This window comes from Miscanthus floridulus, chromosome 5, assembly GCF_019320115.1.
Source record: "Miscanthus floridulus cultivar M001 chromosome 5, ASM1932011v1, whole genome shotgun sequence".
Classification (NCBI taxonomy): domain Eukaryota; kingdom Viridiplantae; phylum Streptophyta; class Magnoliopsida; order Poales; family Poaceae; genus Miscanthus; species Miscanthus floridulus.
The window spans coordinates 137511682-137533703 of record NC_089584.1 but is presented as its reverse complement, the minus strand read 5'-3'; the positions used below and the strand labels follow the sequence as shown (position 1 = coordinate 137533703).

The window sequence follows — 22022 nt, the reverse complement described above, 5'->3', positions numbered from 1 at the left end:
TGTCAGAAAGGTATCGCCTCCAGCACAAAAATGAACCCAAGGGGGTAAGAGCCGATATGATGTATTGCCTATAGAAGTGAGGCAAACATAGACAGAACGATGCATGCAAATCACGAAGCAAAAGAAAATCACTCAGGACAGGGAAGTTATTTGCTAAACATCGCCTATTACAAGCTACATGCCAGAGAATACTTTGCTTACTATATCATTAGCCAGAGTATTGAAAGCTACAAAATTGGCTACATTCATAAAATCCTCAACCAAGCGCTCATGTTCCCCAGGATACGCTACATCCGGAAAGTCATGGAGAAGGAGCCAGCGATCTTTGCCCGAACAGACTTGGACACAGCCAACGCCATAGCTGCACCATGACGAATGCCATGAATGGCGACCTCCCTAACACGATTTAGAATGTCATGCAAGCAAATCACCCGAACGACACCCTAGGGATTCAGGGGATGAATAACGAAGGGATGGTAGACTCAGACCCATTGCTCCCCCAGAAAATTGCGAAATATCATAAATGGATTCAAAGATTGACCAGAGATCAACCTATCAAGGCTTCTTTGGATTGAAGGGAGCCTGAACCCTATAGGGCCAAAGGTTGTCATGACACAAATCGACATCGGCCCGTTGTACCCAAGAAGAGGGAAAAAACCGTCCGCCTAGCATGTGATCAGCCGATTTCTCGGTGATACAGGAAGCCATGGGGAAGAGGCCGGTAGCTTTCTGGTGGGCGTTTAGCGGAATGAACAAAGGGAAGGTGTCCACACATTTTAGCCCTTGCAAACACTAGAACAGCTCTACGAGCATGGTGAGAAGATGCAGGTGATATCACAAGACTTTTTCTAGCCACAGTAGCTGATTCTCTTGCTCGACAAGGCACTAGAATGAGCGACACAATCACCCTATGCATAAGAATTCTCCTAACCGCTCAAGATCTGCATAGCATAGGGGTAAACCATAGAGGATCTAGCGGGATCGGAGACACCCGAGGATGCAAATAAAAGCGAAACATGGCTGAATTGTTGAATTTGCTCTCACCGGGGTCGGATAGCCATTTAATAGCCGGCTTGGAAGGATGAGTCCAAATGCCCATGAAGCAATAATGCTCTAAAAAAGTTTTGGAGCATGGGCTCATATGGATGGCAACAAATAGTAGACCCCAAGATTCCTTACCCGTGACTACGGGCCTATTGGGAGCACAGACATGGTAATTTTGGAACAAAATTTCTTTTGTCCCAAAATTGGGGGGCATGTGTTTACACCAAAATTTGGAAGATGAATTTTAGAGGCTCGGAAGCTCTCAAAACCATGTTAGCAAGGAATCAATTGCGTGTAGATTGAAAATAGATGATTCTGATACAACACTAGAATTGACTTTCTTTAGATAGCGCCATCGAATAACGACAGAAGCTATGATCGGCGCTAGGACGAGGCATGTTAGACTCTACAAAAAGGGAAAGATTAGAGTCCAAGTTATCTTAAATTAGGAATGTTTTCTTTCATACCAAAGATTGTAACAAATCGTGCTCAAGTAGGATTCATGTTTAGGCTCTGGGTATAAATACCAAACCACGGCTATTGTAAGGAACAACCAATCAATCAAATACAAGTCAATTACTTTTTTGGCTCTGGCCACCCCTTAGGAGTAGGAGTAGAGTAGTTCTCGGCGAGTTCTTCAGCAAGTATGGCTACATCGATCTGGTCGACCTCCACTACTTGTTGTAAGTACCGTCATGGTTTATACCTCTGTTCGTATGGCTGCATCGATCCGGTCGACCCCCACTATGGCTCTAGTATAAGCTAGTTATCGACTCTTGCCTAATTCAAGTATGGCCTATGTGTTTCTACCTCACACCCCACTGCTTGAATTAGATCAAGGTCAAGTTATCGACTCTACCTTTGAATGGTAGTCTTTGGTAGATTCATTAAGTTACCGATATTGCTTATTACTTTCATTGTTTATCTAATTACAGCAATATCACTCTGCCCGATTGAGATTGATCTGGATCGGCCTCATATCTTATTTAACCCATTGTTTGCTAATCTTAAACTAATCTAATCTACATCTTAAACGATAAGTTATATTTTTATTAGCTGTTTTGTATCAATCTTAATCGTGCATAGCGTGCGGTTAAGGCATGTTCGATCTTGAGTAGATCTATTGGTTAGCGAGAACCATTCCATGACTTGTCATCATGGCCTATGGGATTCTGACTCTCACCCCACTATTGGCACCGTGGAGTGAGGATCGTTAGTTGGTAGATCCATTCCTGAGAAGGCATGACCTTAACTATGCGCTATGCCTGAATCGGCTGTTTAGCCGATATCGAATGCTTTCACGAACAGTTCACATCACAAGATCGTTGAAGTAGAGATAAGTTGAAAGATGTGTTAGCCCCATGATCTTGTTATTGTATTATGGCCTGCATGATTCTGCCTCATGCCCCACTGATATTAGTAATGAGTTAGGGTCGTCGAGTCTATTGTTGTTTCTACGGCCTGCATGATTCTGCCTCATGCCCCACTGGTCATGGTGATAGATGAGATCTAACATGTTCATTAAATTTATCTTTATTAGATGGTTGAGCGGTGTTGAATTGTTTCTTTACATAAACAGGAGTTTGGTTACTTGTAATCATTGGCTCAGTATAAACCAATCATCATCGATATCTTATTGCCATTGATTAATGTTTGCTTAGATGATATTTATTTTGAATGATAACCGATTCTTCTTCACATGATCCCATGAGCTCTAACTGACTTATTCTCATAAATATACTGGGATTGGCTATTTAGTCGATTTTCTTCCATATCGGCTCTCATAGCTGTACTTTCGGAACTGTCTGGCAACACCGGCAAGTTCTGCCCTTAATTACTGATGAACTTTTTCTCCTTGTCAATTGCAGGGTCAAATTGACTGGCATGCCTCGGGAGGATTGCGCAGGATTGACCATCCCTATGCTGAAGCTAGGCGAATATGCTCCATCGAGCGGACCCTTCTGGCTTACTGCGTGTGTCCTCAGCACGGGACGAAATTCTATGTCGACAGCCACTCTACCTTCCCAACCAGCCATTGTCACCGTTCGAGCCATGGTATAGCCACATTATGTGTCACCATCGCCGCCATGGCCATGGAGAACTGCCGAGCTCTGAGGTCGCCATGGCTAGCCATATCCACTGCTCCTCCTACCTTCTTCTCCCTTGGTCCATCATCGCCTTAGGTCATTGATGCTCACATCGTCGTTTATTTAACCACCACCGCTGCATGGGAATGCGTGATGCCACCGTGCGCGTCCACCATGGCCACAAGCACGTGCTCGTTGTGGCCGACCCTAACTAGACCCCATCTTCCTTGTCCTTTGTTTGCTTCCGCAACACCGTGACCCATAGCACCTTCTCCTATGACAGAGACCCGTCAACAACCACAGTCTCATCAAAACGGTGACCTCGCCGTTGCCGTGCTCGCACCGCCATGCCGCCATGCACACGGCCATGCATATGATCTGTTGATATGAGTAGTTGTGCTCAAAATTAATTGGTTATATGCAGCTACTTAATTATTGCTTTATAATTCAACTAGATGGCTGCATGTGTAGTTTCTATTATGGTGATAATTTTGTGATGATAATTACCTTTCTTGTGAAACTTGTTAATAACAAAGTTGTAGATAACTTACTCATCTTTCTTGTCCTATAATTTAATGGTCATAGGCCTAATGGTTTAAGAGTTATAGCTGTTAGAAGTCTACTGTTAGATTTGCTTGTCCTCTGGATAGATCTAGAAGATTGAATTGTTTGACCTAGATAGCTATTGAATCACCTTAAGATGATTAAAATAAAGTTGTAGGCAAGTTCATAAGCTTTCCAGAAAGTCCACAACCATATTGCTTAGATGTGTATAACTCTAGTTATGGTCAAAACAATTGGCTACTGTCTTGCAGCCCAGAAAATGTTTAAATAGGTGTTTGTTTAATTACTAGAAAGGCGATATGCACCTACTCAGTAAAAGAAGTTAATCTTGTTATCACCCTAATACCTTGCTATTAAGAACACTCATGATTATGCATTTCATCATATCATGTCACTATGTCATTACTTATGCATCCATGATATCTTATTTGTGCTCATGCATATAGGATCGCCCAAAGGAGTAACCCTATTGGAATTCAAAGAAGAGGCGGAGGACAATCACGGGACACCCCAAACCGCAGCTCCTGAAGGAGAGGATCTGGCCACTGATGAACTTCTAGAGTACCCTGACCACCGACCCACTTCGTTTCTAAAAGGCAAGCCCCAAGGCATTATAAGCCTCCTATGTTTTATAAAATATCAGTTGAGTCCTTTATGTTTGATGTATTAGGTGGTAAGAATTGAATTGGAAACACTTGATGCATAGTACTACCTTGTCCAAAAATATATACCTTGAACCCTATGTAGGTCTAGGATCGAACATATGCTTAGCCCTGCTTAGACCGGTAGAAGTCGGGTGATTTTCTATCACCTGTAAGATATAGGTGGATACCGAAGCACGGTTGGCTATATTTGCTATTGAGGAAAAATAACCATGTGATGATTAATAAATGGAGACCAAACAGGATCTAGGGATTGAGAGGCAGCAGGACATGGAGGTCTTGTGTGCATGTTTTATCCTGTCCGTGTCGATTAAGGACCGTACCGTTGTTGGCGCTTCTGTCGAGATTAAACGCATGCCTCTCACTTAGCTGGCCAGATAACTCATTCTAACCGCGAAGTCAAGTAACTCAACTCAGGTTGGGCCTTGTTCTATCAAAGTGCATACTCTAGATGGTAGTAAGGATGTGCGAGGAGCCAGACGCGAGCCCAAGGGCAGGGTAGTCCTGATCGTCCTAGCAACTGGTTGTCCCTAGTTGTGCGGCGCTGATTGAACCCACAAAATGTGTACCTGAGTTGTATCAAATGTGACCTAAGACTACCTTGGTGTAGGTATGTCTGGATTTGTGTTAGGAATAACTGCCCAGCTAGTTGCAATCGATTTGAATCGTTGTTTCTCCCGGATAGTGATAAACTTGACTAGCTCCAACATCGTAGTAAATGTATTATGAAATATGATGGTTCTGATGAATATGAAAATCTTACACCGACTATGGTTACTATTGTTATGCTACTAAGTGATATACCACATGTTTGGCATAGGTTAGTTGCTAATCTAGAGATGAATAGCTATAATTAACTTGATGACTGAATTACAAAATGTATAGCCAAATTAGTGGCTTTTTATGCAAAATGTTGTCAAGCTAGCTCCACTTATAAAGCCTTGCATGATCCTTGAGTTACTTTATTTTTGGCTTATGATGGTGTCGGTGTTTTGGACCGGTGGGCCCTCAATCGACTAGTGAAAGTGTATTGCGTGTCCCTAATCCCGGATGGTGATGCAAAGAGGCATAAGGTTTATACTGGTTCAGGCAATAGGTGCCCTACGTCCAGTCTGAGAGAGCGATATTGTATTCCTTACACCGAGGTGCTTGTAGTAGGAGCTTACAAGCTGGACGAGAGAGGGAGCTAGCCCTAGGTCTCTGTGAATTGCAGTGTGGGTTGCTTGAGATGTTGATCTCCTGTAGTGAAGGAGTGTGTGTGTTACAGAGTGTTGTGTGTCACTTGCACGGGTGTCTCCTCTCCCCCTAGAAGTGGCCCTGGTCACTCCCTTTTATAGTCGAAGGGAGGCACAGGGGCGGTACATGTATTTGCTACATGGCTTTTTGTGAGCAGATGCGGTATGTCCGAGCCCTATAGCTCGTCACTGTGGCAGCATGGTCAGTGGAGTGGTTTTGTCCTCCATGCACTGGAGCAACACGCCGGTCATGCCTGATCCTATGCGACGTGGGAGCTCCTATGGTGGCAGGCGCACCTTCTTCTATTGGAGGCATGCTGGTCACTGTATGTTTGATCAGCGCGTAGTGCCGAGGCCGGGTTGATGCGATGGCGTGGTTACACTGATTCTAAGGCTACAGGAGCTAGGCCCTGTGCACGACGTGGGAGCTCCTACAGCCCGACGCAGGGCATGACGCGTACTATGGGCGTCGTGCCAGTCCCAAAGCACTGACAACATAGAGAGCCGAGGCCCAGTCGATGCAGAGGCTGGACCGTCATGGGGGGCTCGGTGGGCGCGAGTCCCGAGGCTATAGGAGCCCAGAAGCGGATAGCCAAGGCTCAGAGGGAGCAGTTGGTCTTGTACGTCGATTCCAAGGCTACAGGGACCCAAACTTGACTTTCCACGCCGCGTTGTCCTTAGAGCAGGGGTTAGGTAGCACAGTGCAGCATGGGTGTCAGCCATGGGCATAGTGTCGAGCACAGCGGCCGGTAACCCCTGTCCTGTCCTATCCTGGATGGCATGGCGTCGATGTGACTCCCGTCTCATCGGCCACTCCACTATATCATGCCATCGTTCAGCTGACATTGCGGGAGTGGTTGGACACATTAGTTAGATGTGACATCCCATCAGAGAAGTCGGTCAAGGCGGTGATGATGGGGATGATGCCGAGCTGGCCTCGAGCGAGTCGGTAACTGGGTGCTCGTCTGAGGCCTTGTGGCGTAGGGCCTCGGGCGAGTCAAAGAATCAGTACCTCGTCTAAGGCCTTGTGGTTTCGTTCTGGGCTAAGCCCGCTTTGGGTGAGCCCAAATATTGTTCGAGGTGGGCCGAGCAGTCCAGCCGGGCCTTGGATAAGGTGGGGGTTTACTGGTGGTTGTCTCTTGGCTTCGATATTTACAAGGTCTAAGTGATTTTTTTGGTTCTTACTTAGGGGACCCCTTTTTATGGTACCCGATAGATAGGTAAGTCTAATTGAGTACCTTCTTGTACTCAGGGTTTATTTCCCACTTATTACAGATGATATCATCTATCATGGATACTGTAAGAATTGCTTCTATCCCGCTGTAGACGAGGAGTAGGCCTGGGCAAGGCGCTTCTACTTTTATGTCTTATCTATGATAATTTTGTTGGACTTGATCATAGACTAGCAAGTATTTGAACAATGGTGTGAGATGTTAGTTTAAAAACTACTTTGCTTCTGCTACTACTTTATTTGAACTTAGTGTGTAATAACTTTAATCGTACTCTGATGTATGTCAATGTATTTGTGAACTCTATGTAACATGTGACATGTATCTTGAATTATGTACGATCTTGGTTGTATGTTGGGGATTAATTGAGACCCTTTGTGGTACTCGATGTACTACCGGGTTTATATGGGGCTCAAGTATGATAGTGCGACTGCTTCGTAGGCTGCCGTTGTACTTATGCTCTTATAAATTGGACGGTTCTATTACACCGACCATCTCTCTCTGTGTTCAAGTCATTTGCATCGAAGACTCCTGGGTTGACCCCCTCTAGGGGGGAGGCATCTTGCCCCCTGGCCACTACGGAGGCAGTTGGAGACAGACGGGATTAATGGCCGACGATTTATGGGACGTCTCTCGATGAGGCACGACCAAACTCCACGTCGATTGGGGAGGATATCGGGTCTCGCTTGGATTACCCATTGACCCCGATGAGGCGCATCGCTCCGACCGTGTGGTTACGGTGGACATGCCTCTTCCTGTGTGGGCCGAAACCAAACATATCTGTAACAGGGCATCATGACCTCTCAAGGTCGGAAGGAGCACTGGGAAAATGGGAGTCAGTCCCTGCGACCCCATAAAAAGGTGGAAACCAAGACAAAGACCCTTCCCGGCACCTCCAGGTCTAAAGACCAAGGGCTAGCTTTGAAGCCTCACAAACTGTCAGAGGTCCACGACCTCTTCGAGAGGGATCAGCAAAGCATACGGCCTGGGCGATGTAGCAAGTGACTTCCATACAAAGCGATGCAGGACCCAAAACATGATCATGGCTCGGACACATCAAAAAATAAAAAAGGTCCAAGACCTACGAGCCAGTGCACGATCGCAAAAAACTTCAAGAGCGCGCAAAAAGAGGTCGACAAAACATTTTCTCGCGTTAAGCCAAAAACCGCGATCCTGACCCCGTGACCCGGGGGCTCGCGACATGCTCCAAAAAAACCCCAAATGCACAAAAAAGAGTGTTCTTTTCATTCAAATTCCTAGAAGTACAAGAGCAGTCGAGCCGCTAGGAAATGTACTGAATCATGACTCTACTACCTAGGCAGCATCATCGGGGTCCCCAGAGGCGCCTGCTACAAGTGTTGGAGGAAGAAGATGAGAAATCACTTCACTCCCCTTCTTGTAGCATCACAACCTCTAGGGCAGAAAGGCACAGGAAGGACAAGACGAGAGCCAGATCAAGCCCGTAGGCCACCACCATCATGCTTCAGAAAGCATGATGGGGACACCAAGGGATGGCAACGCCTCCCCTAAACCACAGGCAACTCCCAGGAATAGCCCTTAAGCTCTGGGAGCGATTGATTGTTGCCCTTAGCGCTCGTGTTTTAGCGACCCAAAACCTACGAGTTGCGGTTGGCCTAAACACCACCTCAACCCTCCCCTACTCACAAGATCCCTTCTAGCACCAATTGACGAAGGGGCGCCACCATATTTCTGGCACTATTGGTAGGGACATAGGATAGGAACCACATGGTTCTTCTTGGACTTTTCTCTCCTATTTCCTCGCCCTCTCAGCCAAAAGGACAAGAGCGGTTTGTAGATATAGCCATGGGTGGTTTGAATGAAAGGAAGGCCCATATTTATAGGCCTAAGGGTAGACCAAATAGCCTAAAACTCTCACACCACATGGCAAACCATGGGAGGTCATGGCCACCATTAGATGCTCGCGTAAAGTCAAGAAAATCGAGACTCTCACAAAGGCAGGGCCAGTACAACATCGACGAGACTGCTCAGTCCCACCTGGGTCATGAGCCCGTGATGCGCAATACACGAACATAGCGAGGCTCAGTGGTCACATACCACATTGTTAGGGCATCCTAATAGGGCAAAACACAACGACCACCTAACGCATTGAACGCACTAGTCCACAAGGGGTCGAGCAAAGAAGCTCAGACAGGCTAAGACTGTGAACCCACGCTCAACGCGCATGCATCTCAGCGCTTTCACGATCACTTCATGATCATAAAAATGCTCGAGGGCTACTATCAGGGTCATAACCCCAGGGTGTATCAAGCCACCAATTAGTTCACTACTACAGATTGATTTATAACTATCGCAACTTCAATTGTCATAGCGATAGAAGTGACTGTGTTATGCTTCCACCATCGGTTGTACCCATAGCGATGCCTCCTGAGGAAGGAAATTGGTGGTTGAAACTTCTAGCACCCATGGGTTAACAGTAAATGCGGTGGTGGTATTTTCTCCATCACATGAAAAGTTGAGCCGATTGGATAGACGTTCTGGCCACTGGCTCTACATGACCGTTTGGTCTACCGGCGGTAGTAAATTCAACCTGAGTTATTTCCCTATTTTCCAACTACCCACAACACAGTTGCATCACCTTTCCACTTCTCCATCTTCAAGGTTGGTGCATTGTTTCTCTCTCCATTACATGCCTCGCACCATGCCACCGCCACCTCTAGCACGGCCAGCGCATTGTTCCTCTTGCAATTTGTGTGAACCATTGCACGCCTCACGCCGTGTCATCGCCAGATCCAAAGGCAAGGGTATGCTCTCATACTTCACTAATGGATCTTTATCAGATTATTTTTCTCTTTAGGGATCTGATTACTAAAGAAGGTCTCATCTACTACACAATGATGATCGTAGGCTCTTCAAAATGGAGGCGACCCCCAATAGTAGGAATGCACTGGCCAGCCTCATAGAGGATCTTGTTCTGGAGATCCTCCGCCACCTCCTTGCTCGCTCCTTGTTCTCCTGCAAATGTGTCTATCAGGTGCTGCCCTAGACTATCACCAGCTTCTTCTATAATAATGAGAACGGCAATTGAAACTTCACCAGCATCTCTGGTGTATGCCTCCTCCTTTGAATTCTTACCCTTCAACCTTAATAATATAGCTATCTTAGATTACTGCAACAGCCTCATCCTATGCTGGTGTCTTGGGGCTAATGGACATCGCTATGTCGTCTGTAATCCAATGACCCAGAAGTTTAAAATACTACCGCCTAGCACCCATGATGTTGGCCATTCTGTTGGTGAGGCTCGCTTGGGGTTTGATTTGATAGTCTTCTCACACTTCCATGTGATTGAGTATGTGGATGTCGACGGTTTGTGCGCAGGTGTAAAGATCTACTCATCTGAAACTACAGCATGGATCTATAAGGAATCTAAATGGGGTGAGGATACTGATATGATATTTTACAAACAACCAAGTGTGTTTCTTAATGGTTGTCTACACATTATGGGACACTCTATGGAGTACTCTATGATACTTGCTGTGGATATGGAGGAAAACACATAGAGGCAAATTGATAGGCCTAGTGGTCTTCAACACTCCATGCATCAAGCTTAGAGTCACTTGTGTGTATGTATTGTTGCTGGTCTCAATGATTTCAAGCTTTCAATCTAGATCCTTAAAGACTATGGTACTAATAATTTGACATTCAAGCATATGGTCAGCACACGGATCCTGTTTGGAAGGATTAATATTAAATTTGATTTTGTGGTTGCCGAGTACACGGTGATTATAGTTCACCCCGAATGGAATATGATTTTCTTTGCTTGGGAGGATAGAACAATCATCGCTAATGACATGGACCGCAGAAGAGTTCATGTCATCCCTGCCCGTGTCTTTCGGTATGTTGGACGTAGCGTTAAAAAAGAGTTCAATTGCAGACCATTCTATCTTCCTTATGTTCCCTCGTTCTTGGAATCATTAGCAGAGCAGTAAATAAAGCTGCATTTGATGTATCTCTCTGTCATGCATTTTAAATGGACTAATATTGTTTGCTTGTCTATGGACATGTTAATTTCCTCAATGATGGATGTTGTCATTATTTCAGTTAAACTATTGTGCCATCTTTGTTTTGTTTGCAAATTGAATTATTTATTTGGTGCACACATGCGTTATGGTGGTGTTACAATAACATTTCAACACCAATGGCTTCTCTGCTTGGCTTTTAATAGAGGGACATGGTCACGTGTACTGACTTCTGCTTGACTTTTAATTTAATTCCTCACAAAAAATGTGACACGAGACTTGATCGGATGAACTCTGTTATGCAATGAATATGGAATTAGACATCAATTCTTGGTGGTGTGACAGCTCCCGTCGTCGTTTCATACAGTGATTCAGCATTAGTAGCGCGAAGAGTTTAAGAAGGGGTATGTGGTGTGTTGCTTTCTCCACTCTAAACTTACAAAATTTTGCAGTTGATCTTTCTCTTTCTTTCTTCAACTGTCTATGCAAGCATGGCAGGCCATAGTGACTCTGAGATCAAAAACTCATATTCAGATGAGTCTGAATTTGAAGAGAAGGAGAGCAAGATCCTACTCGGCCTCTCCAATGGAGGCATTAGGTTTCATGGTCATGGCGAGGGCACCTTTGTGTGTCCTTTTTGCCACGACAAGAAAGTGCCATCATGGAGTCTTTGCGAGTTGCTACAGCACGCAAATGGGAAGTCTCGTAGAGACGAGGGGATCTCTGGGCCAGAGCATAGTGCTTTGGCCAAGTATATCCTGAGCAAAGCCATGGCCCGTGGTCGTGAGCTTAGTGAAGTTGGGGACTATGGCAGCAATCAGGCGGTGAAGGCTCGCAGGGACAAGCGCCACATGGCCAATAGGGCCGACAAGGAAGCAAGCAAGGAGAAGGTACTAAAGAAATAATAACTCTGTGTGATGATGTTTTTTGTGATCAACCTTCTTTCAATTTTTTATAAGTTACTACGTAGTTCCTGTCACTAATCAAAACTAACTATATATATTTTAATTAACACAGCGGACCACGCGCCACATGGGAAAGGGCCCCTACAACAAGCCTGGCAGAAGGCCCGATGAAGGGTCATCCGCATCCCGCTGAAGCTAGTCTTGTAGTAGAATTTTATTTTATGTACTGAATTTTTAGCGTAAAATATGTATGTTTTATTTACATGAAATATGAAATGTTATTAACTTATGTATTTTTTGGGATCTTCCTTATCTTTGCTACAATGTTTATTTTGTGTGATGGTGAAGCGGTCTTCTATGACCGGTAGAGTGATGATATCCCCTGAGCACCTTAGATTTCACGACCGTATGTCACGTTCGCCGTTAGGTGATATTCGTAACACACAAGCACCACCATCGGCAGACCTCACCGCCACTTCCAGACGGTTAGGATGGCACTGCTATCATTAATTTCCAAGCCCGCCCAAATCTTCCGCGCGTATTTATGAAGTTTTACTCAAATTTGCATTATTGTGGCCCTGACTTTAGCTTACAAAGACCACTTCCCCACCCTGTCTGCCTCCTTCTCAGTGCTACTATTCCCCATCACCGCCGCTCACTGTCGACAATCTAGTGCTCCACACCGCGGCACCGGTACTCCTCATCGCCCTGCACAGATCCACTGGTGACCAAGGTGGTACTCATCGCCGTGCTCGCTCGAGCTCACTGCTGCAAGATCCAAATTCAAGGGTAATGCTTTCGCACTTTCCTTATCCATGTTTCTTGGATTTTTATTCCCTTGTTCACTCATGTAAGTAGGAAGAAAGCTTACATCTGATTAGTGTGTGTCTGCTGCTCCAGCAAATCCTTGTCAAGCTGGAGAAGGTCCCCAACAAAATGAAGGGAGTGGGCATCTTAACAGACCATGTCTTGGTCCTCATCATCTGCCACCTTACTGCCCGCTCCTTGTGTAGTTGTAAGTGTGTCTGCTGCTCCTAGAACCACCTCATCTCGGATGCCGAGTACCGAAAGGAGCTACCCTAGATTATTACCGGATTCTTCTATCGCACCTAGAAAGGCAAACGCCACTTCACCGGCGTCACCGGTGAACACCCCTCCTTGTCCTTCTTGTCCTTCCCCATTCACGATGTCATCATCTCAGATTGCTGCAGCGGCCTCATCCCCTGCTGGTGTTTTGGGTGTCGCTTTGTTGTCTGCAATTCGGCGACTAACAAATGGTTGATACTGCTGGATAACCTCCATTCTTGTGGCGAGGCTCGCTTGGGGTTCGATCTAATAGTCTCCTCGCACTTCAATGTATTTGAATATGGGAAGATGAGGGAGGGTGAGTCCATAGGTGTGAGCATCTACTCATCTAAGAGTGCAACTTGGATCTTTAAAAATCCGAATGGGGAGACAGTATTATAGTATCCACATATGCAAGAAGTGTGTTTCTTAATGGTTTTATGCACTGGCTCGAGTTCTCCCAGATCATTGTTGTTGATACGGACGGAAAGACATGGATAAAAATACAGAAGCCACATGGTGATGCAATCTCCATCCATAAAGCCTAGGGTCAGTTGCGTTTATGTACTGCTGATATTTACACTGACTCAGCTTTCAATCTGGATCCTTAAAGACTATGGTAGTAATAAATGGACATTGAAGCATACGGTGACCACGCTGGAGATATTTGGATAGAACAATATTGAATTTGGTTATGAGGTTTATAATGCGAAGTATAGAGTGATTGCAGTTCACCTTGAATGGAATTTGATTTTCCTTATTGGGGAGGATAGAACACTGCTTGCATATGACATGAACCACAGAAAAGTTCATGTCCTCCCTACATGGGTCATTCGTTGTCCTAGACCTACCTAGAGTCTATGTATCAACGGACCTCACCATTTTCCTTATGTTCCCTTATTCATGCAGTCACTAGCAGAGCAGTAAAGGTGCATATATTGTATTTTATTGTTAGGACATGTTTTTGTTCAGGTAGGGAGTTGTTTTGAGTCTATATATAGTCCAATTTTAGCTTGGTAACTAAACCAATGGTATGTTAAATATTATTAATTATTAATTCTACTGATTTGCAATGTGTAGGTTTTGGAGTCTCGGTGCTTTTGAATGTTTTTCCTACAATGGCTATGGAAGGAAGAAGAGGGGTTCCATCGTGCATTAGCTGCCAAGCTAATCAAGGAGAGCCAATCTGAAGGAGCGGAGCACATCTACCTTACGTAAGTCTGTAGGGAGCAAAACCTTTATTATGCTATCTATGTACCACTTGTGTTAATTCATCCGTTGACACAATTGTTATGTTAGTGTCGAGCATTGTTATTATAACAAGTACTCGTTGTTGTTGACATGATGAATGATGTGTAATGATTATATCTGTATGGTGAGTGTTCAGTAAGTTATTAAGGTCCAGCTGAATTAGTAAATATATTGTGAAAATCAGAAGCAATTCTGTCACTGTCAGATGTATGGGCCGTTGGTTATTTTGTCATCACCATCGGTATTCGTTTGATGCAGCAGGGGTCAATAGTGTATCACCGTTGAATCGTTTAGTAATCCAACACCGACCAAAGGATCATCACAGGCGGATCGTACTGCAACACGATGGTGACGATGCCCTATGACCAGGCGGTTCATTCGTTGAAGCGACGATGATGTTCACCTCAACACAGGTGGGTCGTGCTCCAATGCAACAGAAATAAGGACCTAATCACGGACGGATCATAAGCCAACACGGCAGTGTTAGTGTATACCTACATAGGCGGGTCGGGTCTCAATGCGATGGAATAAGGATCTGATCACAAACAGATCATAAGCCATGCGGCGGTGTTAGTGCATCCCACACAGGCAAGCTGTGCTCCAATGTGACGGAAGTAAGCACCTTATCATGGATAGATGATAAGCCAAAACAGCGGTGTAGTAAACATCCTACTCGACCTCATATAGTGACGGCGATGGCTATGACTATCACTGTCGACACTTACTACCGAGGCCGAAATAGGACCGTGATAGGGGTTACAACGTGGCTGTGAAAGGTACGAGTGTAGTAGTGGTTAGCAGGCCACGAAGCCCGCAATACACTAGCTAGCGAAGGCCCGAACGACTGAGGCCTAGCCACGCTGAGCAAACCAGGTTGAACGCTAAGGCCAGGGTCAGCTGTGACCCCTTCCCATGCTTTAGCCGCATGGCGCTCGAAGGGCGCATGACCTCTCCCTCATCACGCCCCTTAGGAGGAACAGAGAGAGGTCGAGCCCGGCTAAGCGTGCCTGTTCTGATAAGAACAAGCACGCCGCACTAGCCCCGCAAGGGCCGAGGGGACAGCAGTCACCTCGGTCCGGTCAGACGCCATCCCTATGCCACACCGCATAGACAAGACAATACCTCTCTAAAGCGGTGACAACAGGTACGATGACCACTGGCTAGATACGGCCCGACAAGACGCATGTATGACCCACCCACTATGGGATGGGTTCCATGACAAAAGCCTTGACTTAAAGATCATCCAGACCGATGGCGGGCCATGACCCCAGCGATCGGGATCGTGGCCCTCAACTCCTCAAGGCAACCAGACAATCGACGGCACAGGGGTGGCCACCAACTCCTGTACGGCGCCCTAGGAAACCAGGCGACGATGACGAAGACCACGGCGGAGACCACATCGCACAGGACACCTGGCGAACCACCATCGTGCCTATAGTGCCACCACGGCCGGCACAGTAACATCACGCCACATCATGCCGCGACGTGGCCACAAGACCATGATGACAGCCACGCCTGGACGTGCTCCATAAGACGGCGTAGCTTGCAAGCCAAGTTAGCTAGGCCCTCCCTCAGGTTCACGACCCTTCAATCGGGAAAGAATCTCCTGCTTTGTATGTGTCCTGGCCCCGAACTCTATATAAGGGCAACCATGGCACCCTTTTCCAGATATTCTGAGTCCCCTACTCATTCACCCACTCTCTATCGTAGTAGGGCTCCTGAAGCTTTTCTTCGGGCTGTCCGTCTCCTAGCTCTAGGTCTTCTTCCTCTTCCATCATTCTTGCACCCCCCATTGTAAGAACTTCAGAGCATTCAAGCGAGGAACATGCACTCGATCATCTCTAAGACTGTACGTAAGGCTCCGGTCTGAACCAGTATAAATCCCCGTGTCTTCTGAATGCTACCATCGACTTCCTGGAGCCGCGCGGCAATCATATAAGCTTACTAGTCCGGTTTATAAAACACCAACAGTGCCCCTCCCCCTCTTGTCGCTCGGGCGGCGTGGGCCCTGCATGGAGCGCACGAAACGGAGTGCAGCGTGCGGACAGTTCGAACGTAGACATTCGTCCGGACATCCGGACGCTAGCACTACCGTTATGGTTAAAGAGGCATGTAGGCTATAGCTAAAGCCATGTGTGCTAGATAAGAGTCACACAAAGAATTCTACTGGTACTCGTGTGATTCCTGGTCCATCTGCTGTGATTCCAAATGCAAAAGCACACCGCGAATATCACTCCAAACAGACACGTGCTATCTTCACGGAGAGGTGCTGGTTCGCGATAATATTAGCAATAATCACCACAACGGCGATGGTGACCGCAAAGATCTGGAACAGAGAAAAAAAGGCATACAGATATGTAAGTCAGGAAACAAATGTTGCATGTTCGTCATTTAACTGAAAAAAACAGTAACCTATGTACTATGCGTTTGGGGTAGAGCATACGGACCCGATTTGTAGAACAAACGACGACGTAAACGGAAACCAAGCTAGATCCGAGTCCAAACACTTTACTACTGCATATGGGATCTGTCGCAGATCCGGCGGCTCGAGGCAGAGGCTGGCTCGGCTTTTCTTGTCTCCAAGCCGGCCGGCCGGCTCGCCACGAGCAGAGTCGTGACCGTGAGTTGCACGTACGAGATCAGATCGCTGGAGGCAAACCGTGTCTGCACAGGCTCACGGACCACGATTGGGTAGCCGGGTGCCGGGTAGGCTGCCGGGTAGGCGCAAGAGTCATTAGCCATGAACACACACACGGGTCGCGATAGACCCAGCGACTCGACTTCAGGTCAGCAGGGAAGCCCACAACGAACACGTCGGTCTGGTGACGTAGCGGTCTCCTACTGGACGTACGGGTGATTTACTACGCCGCGATTGGGTGACGCGGAATTAAGTGCGGTGGGCAGGGCTTTCCATTCCAGCGGCATGGACGATCACATTGACTGACTCACTGACTGACTGTCCCGTGCTCAGTTTGGACGCGCGTTGCTGGCATGCCATCCGTGGGCCACACCATGGCAGGGACGTTTTTGGAGCCGCGACCGTGCTTGACAGGTCGCATCCACCCACGAGCTGGCCGGCCGGCACACCGGACGTTCGCAGCCGGAGTGACGACCGGGGAGGCTGGCCGGCTGTTAATGGTCCTGCTGCTGTGCATGTGCTCCACACCTCCACTCGCTCCTCCCGCGGTCAGTATCAAACACCCACGAGTCTGCGAAGAATTCACCAGATCGCCACCAGTTAAATCCGGTGCGCGTGCCTGACCTGGTTCACGCCTTGATCGAGCGCGAGTGTCATTGTTGTGAATAGATCCTACTTCCGCGGGCACGTTATTCCCCACGCGCGCTACAAATATTCCCTTGGTCCAACAGCTTGGCACGCAGCACGCTGCGGTAGCGAAGCTCCCCTCCTTCCTTCCCCGGCGCCCCGCCCGCACCTTGTCCGCTCCGGCGATGGGCACTCGCCGCGGCGGCGGTGTGCTCCACCGCCTCCTCGCCCTCTCGTCGCTGCTGCTCCTCGCTTCCGGTGAGGTCATCTTCGAGGAGCGCTTCGAAGGTACGCGTCATGCCTCACTATCACTTGCCCCGCTCCTCCCAGCTTCCCGATTAGTCAGAGGATATATAACTTTGATGCTTGCTGCATGCCCCATGCCTAGGCTAGATGCTTCTATCCTGTTTGTAGCTTTCGATTCGAGTTTGCTGAATCAGTAGCTGACTGGACAGTCTGACAAACGAGACGACTGGTAGGCGTGCGCGTGCGCTACTTTTCTCCGTCGGCCCCTGGATTTCCGAGTATTTGTCCATAGTGCCCCAACCATCGTTGTCCTTGGGCAGATCATGCTTCCGTATTGGCACGTTAGCACACGTGGATAAGAAATTGTTAGTTCTCAACCGTTGTCAGGTGACCTCGAACTGATGTAGTGAGGCTGTGAAGGTTTCCTGCTGAACTTTTTTTTTCGTGCCTCAAGCGCCCATGCTGGAACATGAGTTTGTTGTCTTTGCAAGTCATGACTCACTGAATTGCTAAATCAGTAGGGTCCACATTAATATATTCATCTCTATTCTAATCTAAGGTGTTTTACTATATTACTGAACTGTTAATTCTGTGTTCCAATATTCAGATGGTTGGGAGACTCGGTGGGTAGAATCCGATTGGAAAAGGAGTGAAGGGAAAGCTGGAAGGTTCAAACACACAGCGGGGAGATACTCTGCGGATCCTGATGACAAAGGTTTACTTCTCACAATCTCATCCATGTCACTTCTGCCTCAACTGATGATGTTGACTATTTGATCACAAAGCATCTAATGCTTGCGCTGCGGCGTAGTCCCAAAACTTGACTCATCCATGCCCTTTAATTTTGTGGACACCAGGAGTACAAACAACAATGGATGCTAGACATTTTGCTATCTCAGCCAAGTTCCCACAATTCAGTAACAAGAATCGGACACTTGTGGTCCAATACTCCATTAAGTTTGAGCAGGATATTGAATGTGGTGGTGGATATATCAAGCTTATGTCTGGTTATGTCAACCAGAAAAAATTTAGTGGGGACACTCCAGTACAGGTAAATTTCTTACCGGCATTTGCCCCATCAAATTTTCCATTTATTCAAAGCTGCATTGGTTCAAAGTTGACTGTGTGCATAACTGTTTCACATTGTTGAATAACTATGAGTGTCACTACCTCCCTGTCGACGAAATACGGCCGGACAGCTATACCGAGGGGTATGCCTCATAGTGGTAGATGAATCGGTGGAGGTGCGCGTGATACAAACTAGATGGTAACAGAGATACAAGACACAAAATGTATACAGGTTCAGGCCGTCAGCATGACGTAAAACCCTACGTCATGTGCTCTGTTATTTTGTATTGATTGTGTATCAGATTCGATATATCGTCTAGGGGACCCCTGCCCCTCCTTATATACTCTGGTAGGGTAGGGTTACAAGAAAATATCTTATTTGGTATTACAATATCTTCTTGTAGTCTTGTGGTGCACGCCGACCTAGTGCCATGCGCCGCACTGCTTTGATCTTGTGGGCTAGGCCACCTCTGATGATGCGACCCATGTCTTGTCCTATGGATACTGGAGGTCATACCCCCACAGCTAGTCCCTCGAGCAGCCTTGTATCCGCTTGGCAACGCCGTCTTGATCAAGTCCGAGCAGTTATATCATGAAGCCGAGCGGTAAAGATTGAAGCCGACCAGTTTGACTGGTAATCTGAGCGGTGAAGATTGAAGCAAACTGGTCAGCAGGCCTCGGACTTGCGCGAGTAAGGCTTGTCAGAAGGATGTAAGGGGTTCAAGATAAAATTTAAAAATTATTCACCTTAAATGCAGTGTAGCCACTTAGACTCCTTAGTCAATAAGAAGGGTAAATCAGAAAAAAGCACTACATTCACCGTCAGGTGAAGTGTAGCCACTTAGTCCCCGAGCCTGCTGGAAGATGAAGAAATAAATCTTGTAATAGGGTCAAAGGAAATAAATCTGAGAGCTTGTCAACGCCATCTGTCATGTACTTATCAAGACCCCAGACGTGCTGTCCAAGATCAGCACCCTGATCCGAACAACATTAAGCAACTTGAAAGCACAGCGACGAGACGTAGCAAAATCCAAACGCCAAGGGAGTCCCTAGCTTAGCTGGCGACTCTTGCACGAAGAATCCAAGCGCCGAGGAGTCCTTAGCATAGCTGGCAAGTCCCCAGCGTAGCTGTCAATGAAGCCGAAAGCGACGAGCAATCTGATCGGCGGTGAAGTGAATGCCTAAGCGGAAGTGAGCATCGAACAAGTCCGACCAACTGGTCAGTGATGAAGTCCATGAACCTGAACGGTTCAACCAGTTGGTCGGCAGTGAAGTTCAAGTGCCAGGTGGCGCGACCACCCAGACGATGATCTTCTTGTCCTTCCTGACGGATCCAGTACCTCGATCGTAAGCTCGTTGACTGAACCTAGGCCCCTGAAACAAAAATATGTAGAACGGGTAGTTCATGATGTAAAAATAAAATATATGAAACCTGTAGAAAAATCAGCAGTGATGAAATAGCGTATGCAGCTCGGCGATCAGTTATAGATGAACATTGTGTTTCGTTTTTGGATGAAGTGTTTATATTTAATATAAACCATCCTGAACAGTTAGTTTGTAGCTGAGTCTCCAGCCCTGGCTAGCCCATTAATCATAACGCGGAGCGCGGACCCGTGTGCATATAGGAAGAACAAAACGTCGTCAAGGAGCCGCTGCCGACCACCCGTAACGCAGAGGGCAGACGCTCGTGCACATGTAGGGAGAAGCCAGAGACAAGGCCTTCTCTGGGGACATCCGAGCGTCAACATGACTGTTCAGGGATTTATTGAGTCAAAAGCATGTGTCATCTTTAAGATGGTATACGCGGAGAAAAAAGTCGTTTGGAGAATGATTATGGAGAAAACAGCATGGAGAGACATCGGAGACGTATGAAGATTAGAGAATGCTTAGAATAATATTAAAGCGTGACTTAGCTTGATTGACGTCGAGTGGAGTAAAGGAGTTGGCGAGTCATGATGTCTGAGTAGATGGGTGTGATTTGGATGGCTCGCTTGACAGTTCGGACGGCTCGCTTGAAAGCTCGAACGGCTTGCTTGACAGCTCGGACGGCTCGCTTGGCAGCTCGGACGGCTCGCTTGATAGCTCGGACGGCTCACTTGACAGCTCGGATGGGTACGCGGAGTCGTAGGGCGAACGGGCGTAATCGGAGCCTGACGGAGTCAATCCGCGTGGGGAGGCGAAGCCCTTGAGCGTGTCCGACCAAGGTGAGGGCGCAGTCCGAGATCTTGCATGCCTGAGATACGTGAGGTTGCTTGCATGGTGGTGTAGATCCAGATGCATATGTGCTTGTATATCTCTTCAACTACTCCAATTAGCTTGTACGACCGACCAGCATCTTTGGTGGAAACACTGCTCCACATCACATTATCGCCGGCTGCCTTTCCTGATTGCTGATTGTCGTGATCTACGGAAACGATCTTGCGTATCCGATCATAAATCACGAGCAACAACAAGATGTGATTAGGTTTCTCCCAATCGAAATCATGCAGACATATGGATATATCTGAAAGTATAATAACAATATTTAATTAGGAAGCGACTTGACTTAGCTTTCTTAGATTGCTTGACTCTGATCTTGTTGTCGTGTGTTGCGTTAGTTGGAGGCGCATGGCAAGGCGTCGGACTCCAGCATGTGCGGTCGTTCGCCGAGGAAAGCAATCTGTTGCGTGCCAGCGTCGAGTTGCCGGCGACGTTGGTTGAAGAAAAGATTCCCATCTGGTTCGCCATAGAATCAGCACGCACACCCCCTACCTGGCGCACCACTGTCGACGAAATACGGCCGGCAGTCTACCGAGGGGTATGCCCACGGTAGTAGATGAATCGGTGGAGACGAACTATATGGTAACAGAGACACAAGACACAAGATTTATACAGGTTCAGGCCATCAGCATGACGTAAAACCCTACGTCTTGTGCTCTGTTATTTTGTATTGATTATGTATCAGATTCGATATATCGTTTAGGGGACCCCTGCCCCTCCTTATATACTCTGGAGGGGTAGGGTTACAAAGAAAATATCCTATTTGGTGTTACAATATCTTCTTGTAGTCTTGCGGTGCACGCCGATCAGTGCCGTGCGCCGCACGTCTTGATCTTGTTGGCTGGGCCACCTCTGATGGTGCGGCCCATGTCTTGTACTGTGGATACCGGGGTCATACCCCCACAATTTGGTTATGTTTTAGTATTAGATGTATATGTTTCGTACACCCTTGACTTGTACCACAAACTGTTTCTGGCTATATATGAAAGGTAACCCAGCCCTAATACTGCGCGGTGTTTTTGTTCTCTCTACAGTTATAAGTTCAAATAGACTATAATGGCTTGTGAGTGAATAATCCTATCGCTGCTTCTGAATGTGGTGTCTGAATATGATTTGCATCCTCTACTTTTATGCAGTTATTCAT

At 46.9% G+C, this 22022-nt stretch overlaps 1 protein-coding gene across 1 annotated transcript; it reads left to right on the top strand.

Annotated features, from left to right (window-relative positions):
* The first annotated feature begins 17368 nt into the window (after positions 1–17368).
* LOC136455442 (calreticulin-3-like) lies at positions 17369–18701 on the top strand. The gene is made up of 3 exons (XM_066455466.1): positions 17369–17593; positions 18159–18266; positions 18409–18701. The coding sequence occupies exons 1-3, from the start codon at positions 17491–17493 to the stop codon at positions 18699–18701; spliced, it is 504 nt and encodes a 167-aa protein (XP_066311563.1). The 5' UTR covers positions 17369–17490.
* The last annotated feature ends 3321 nt before the right edge of the window (positions 18702–22022 follow it).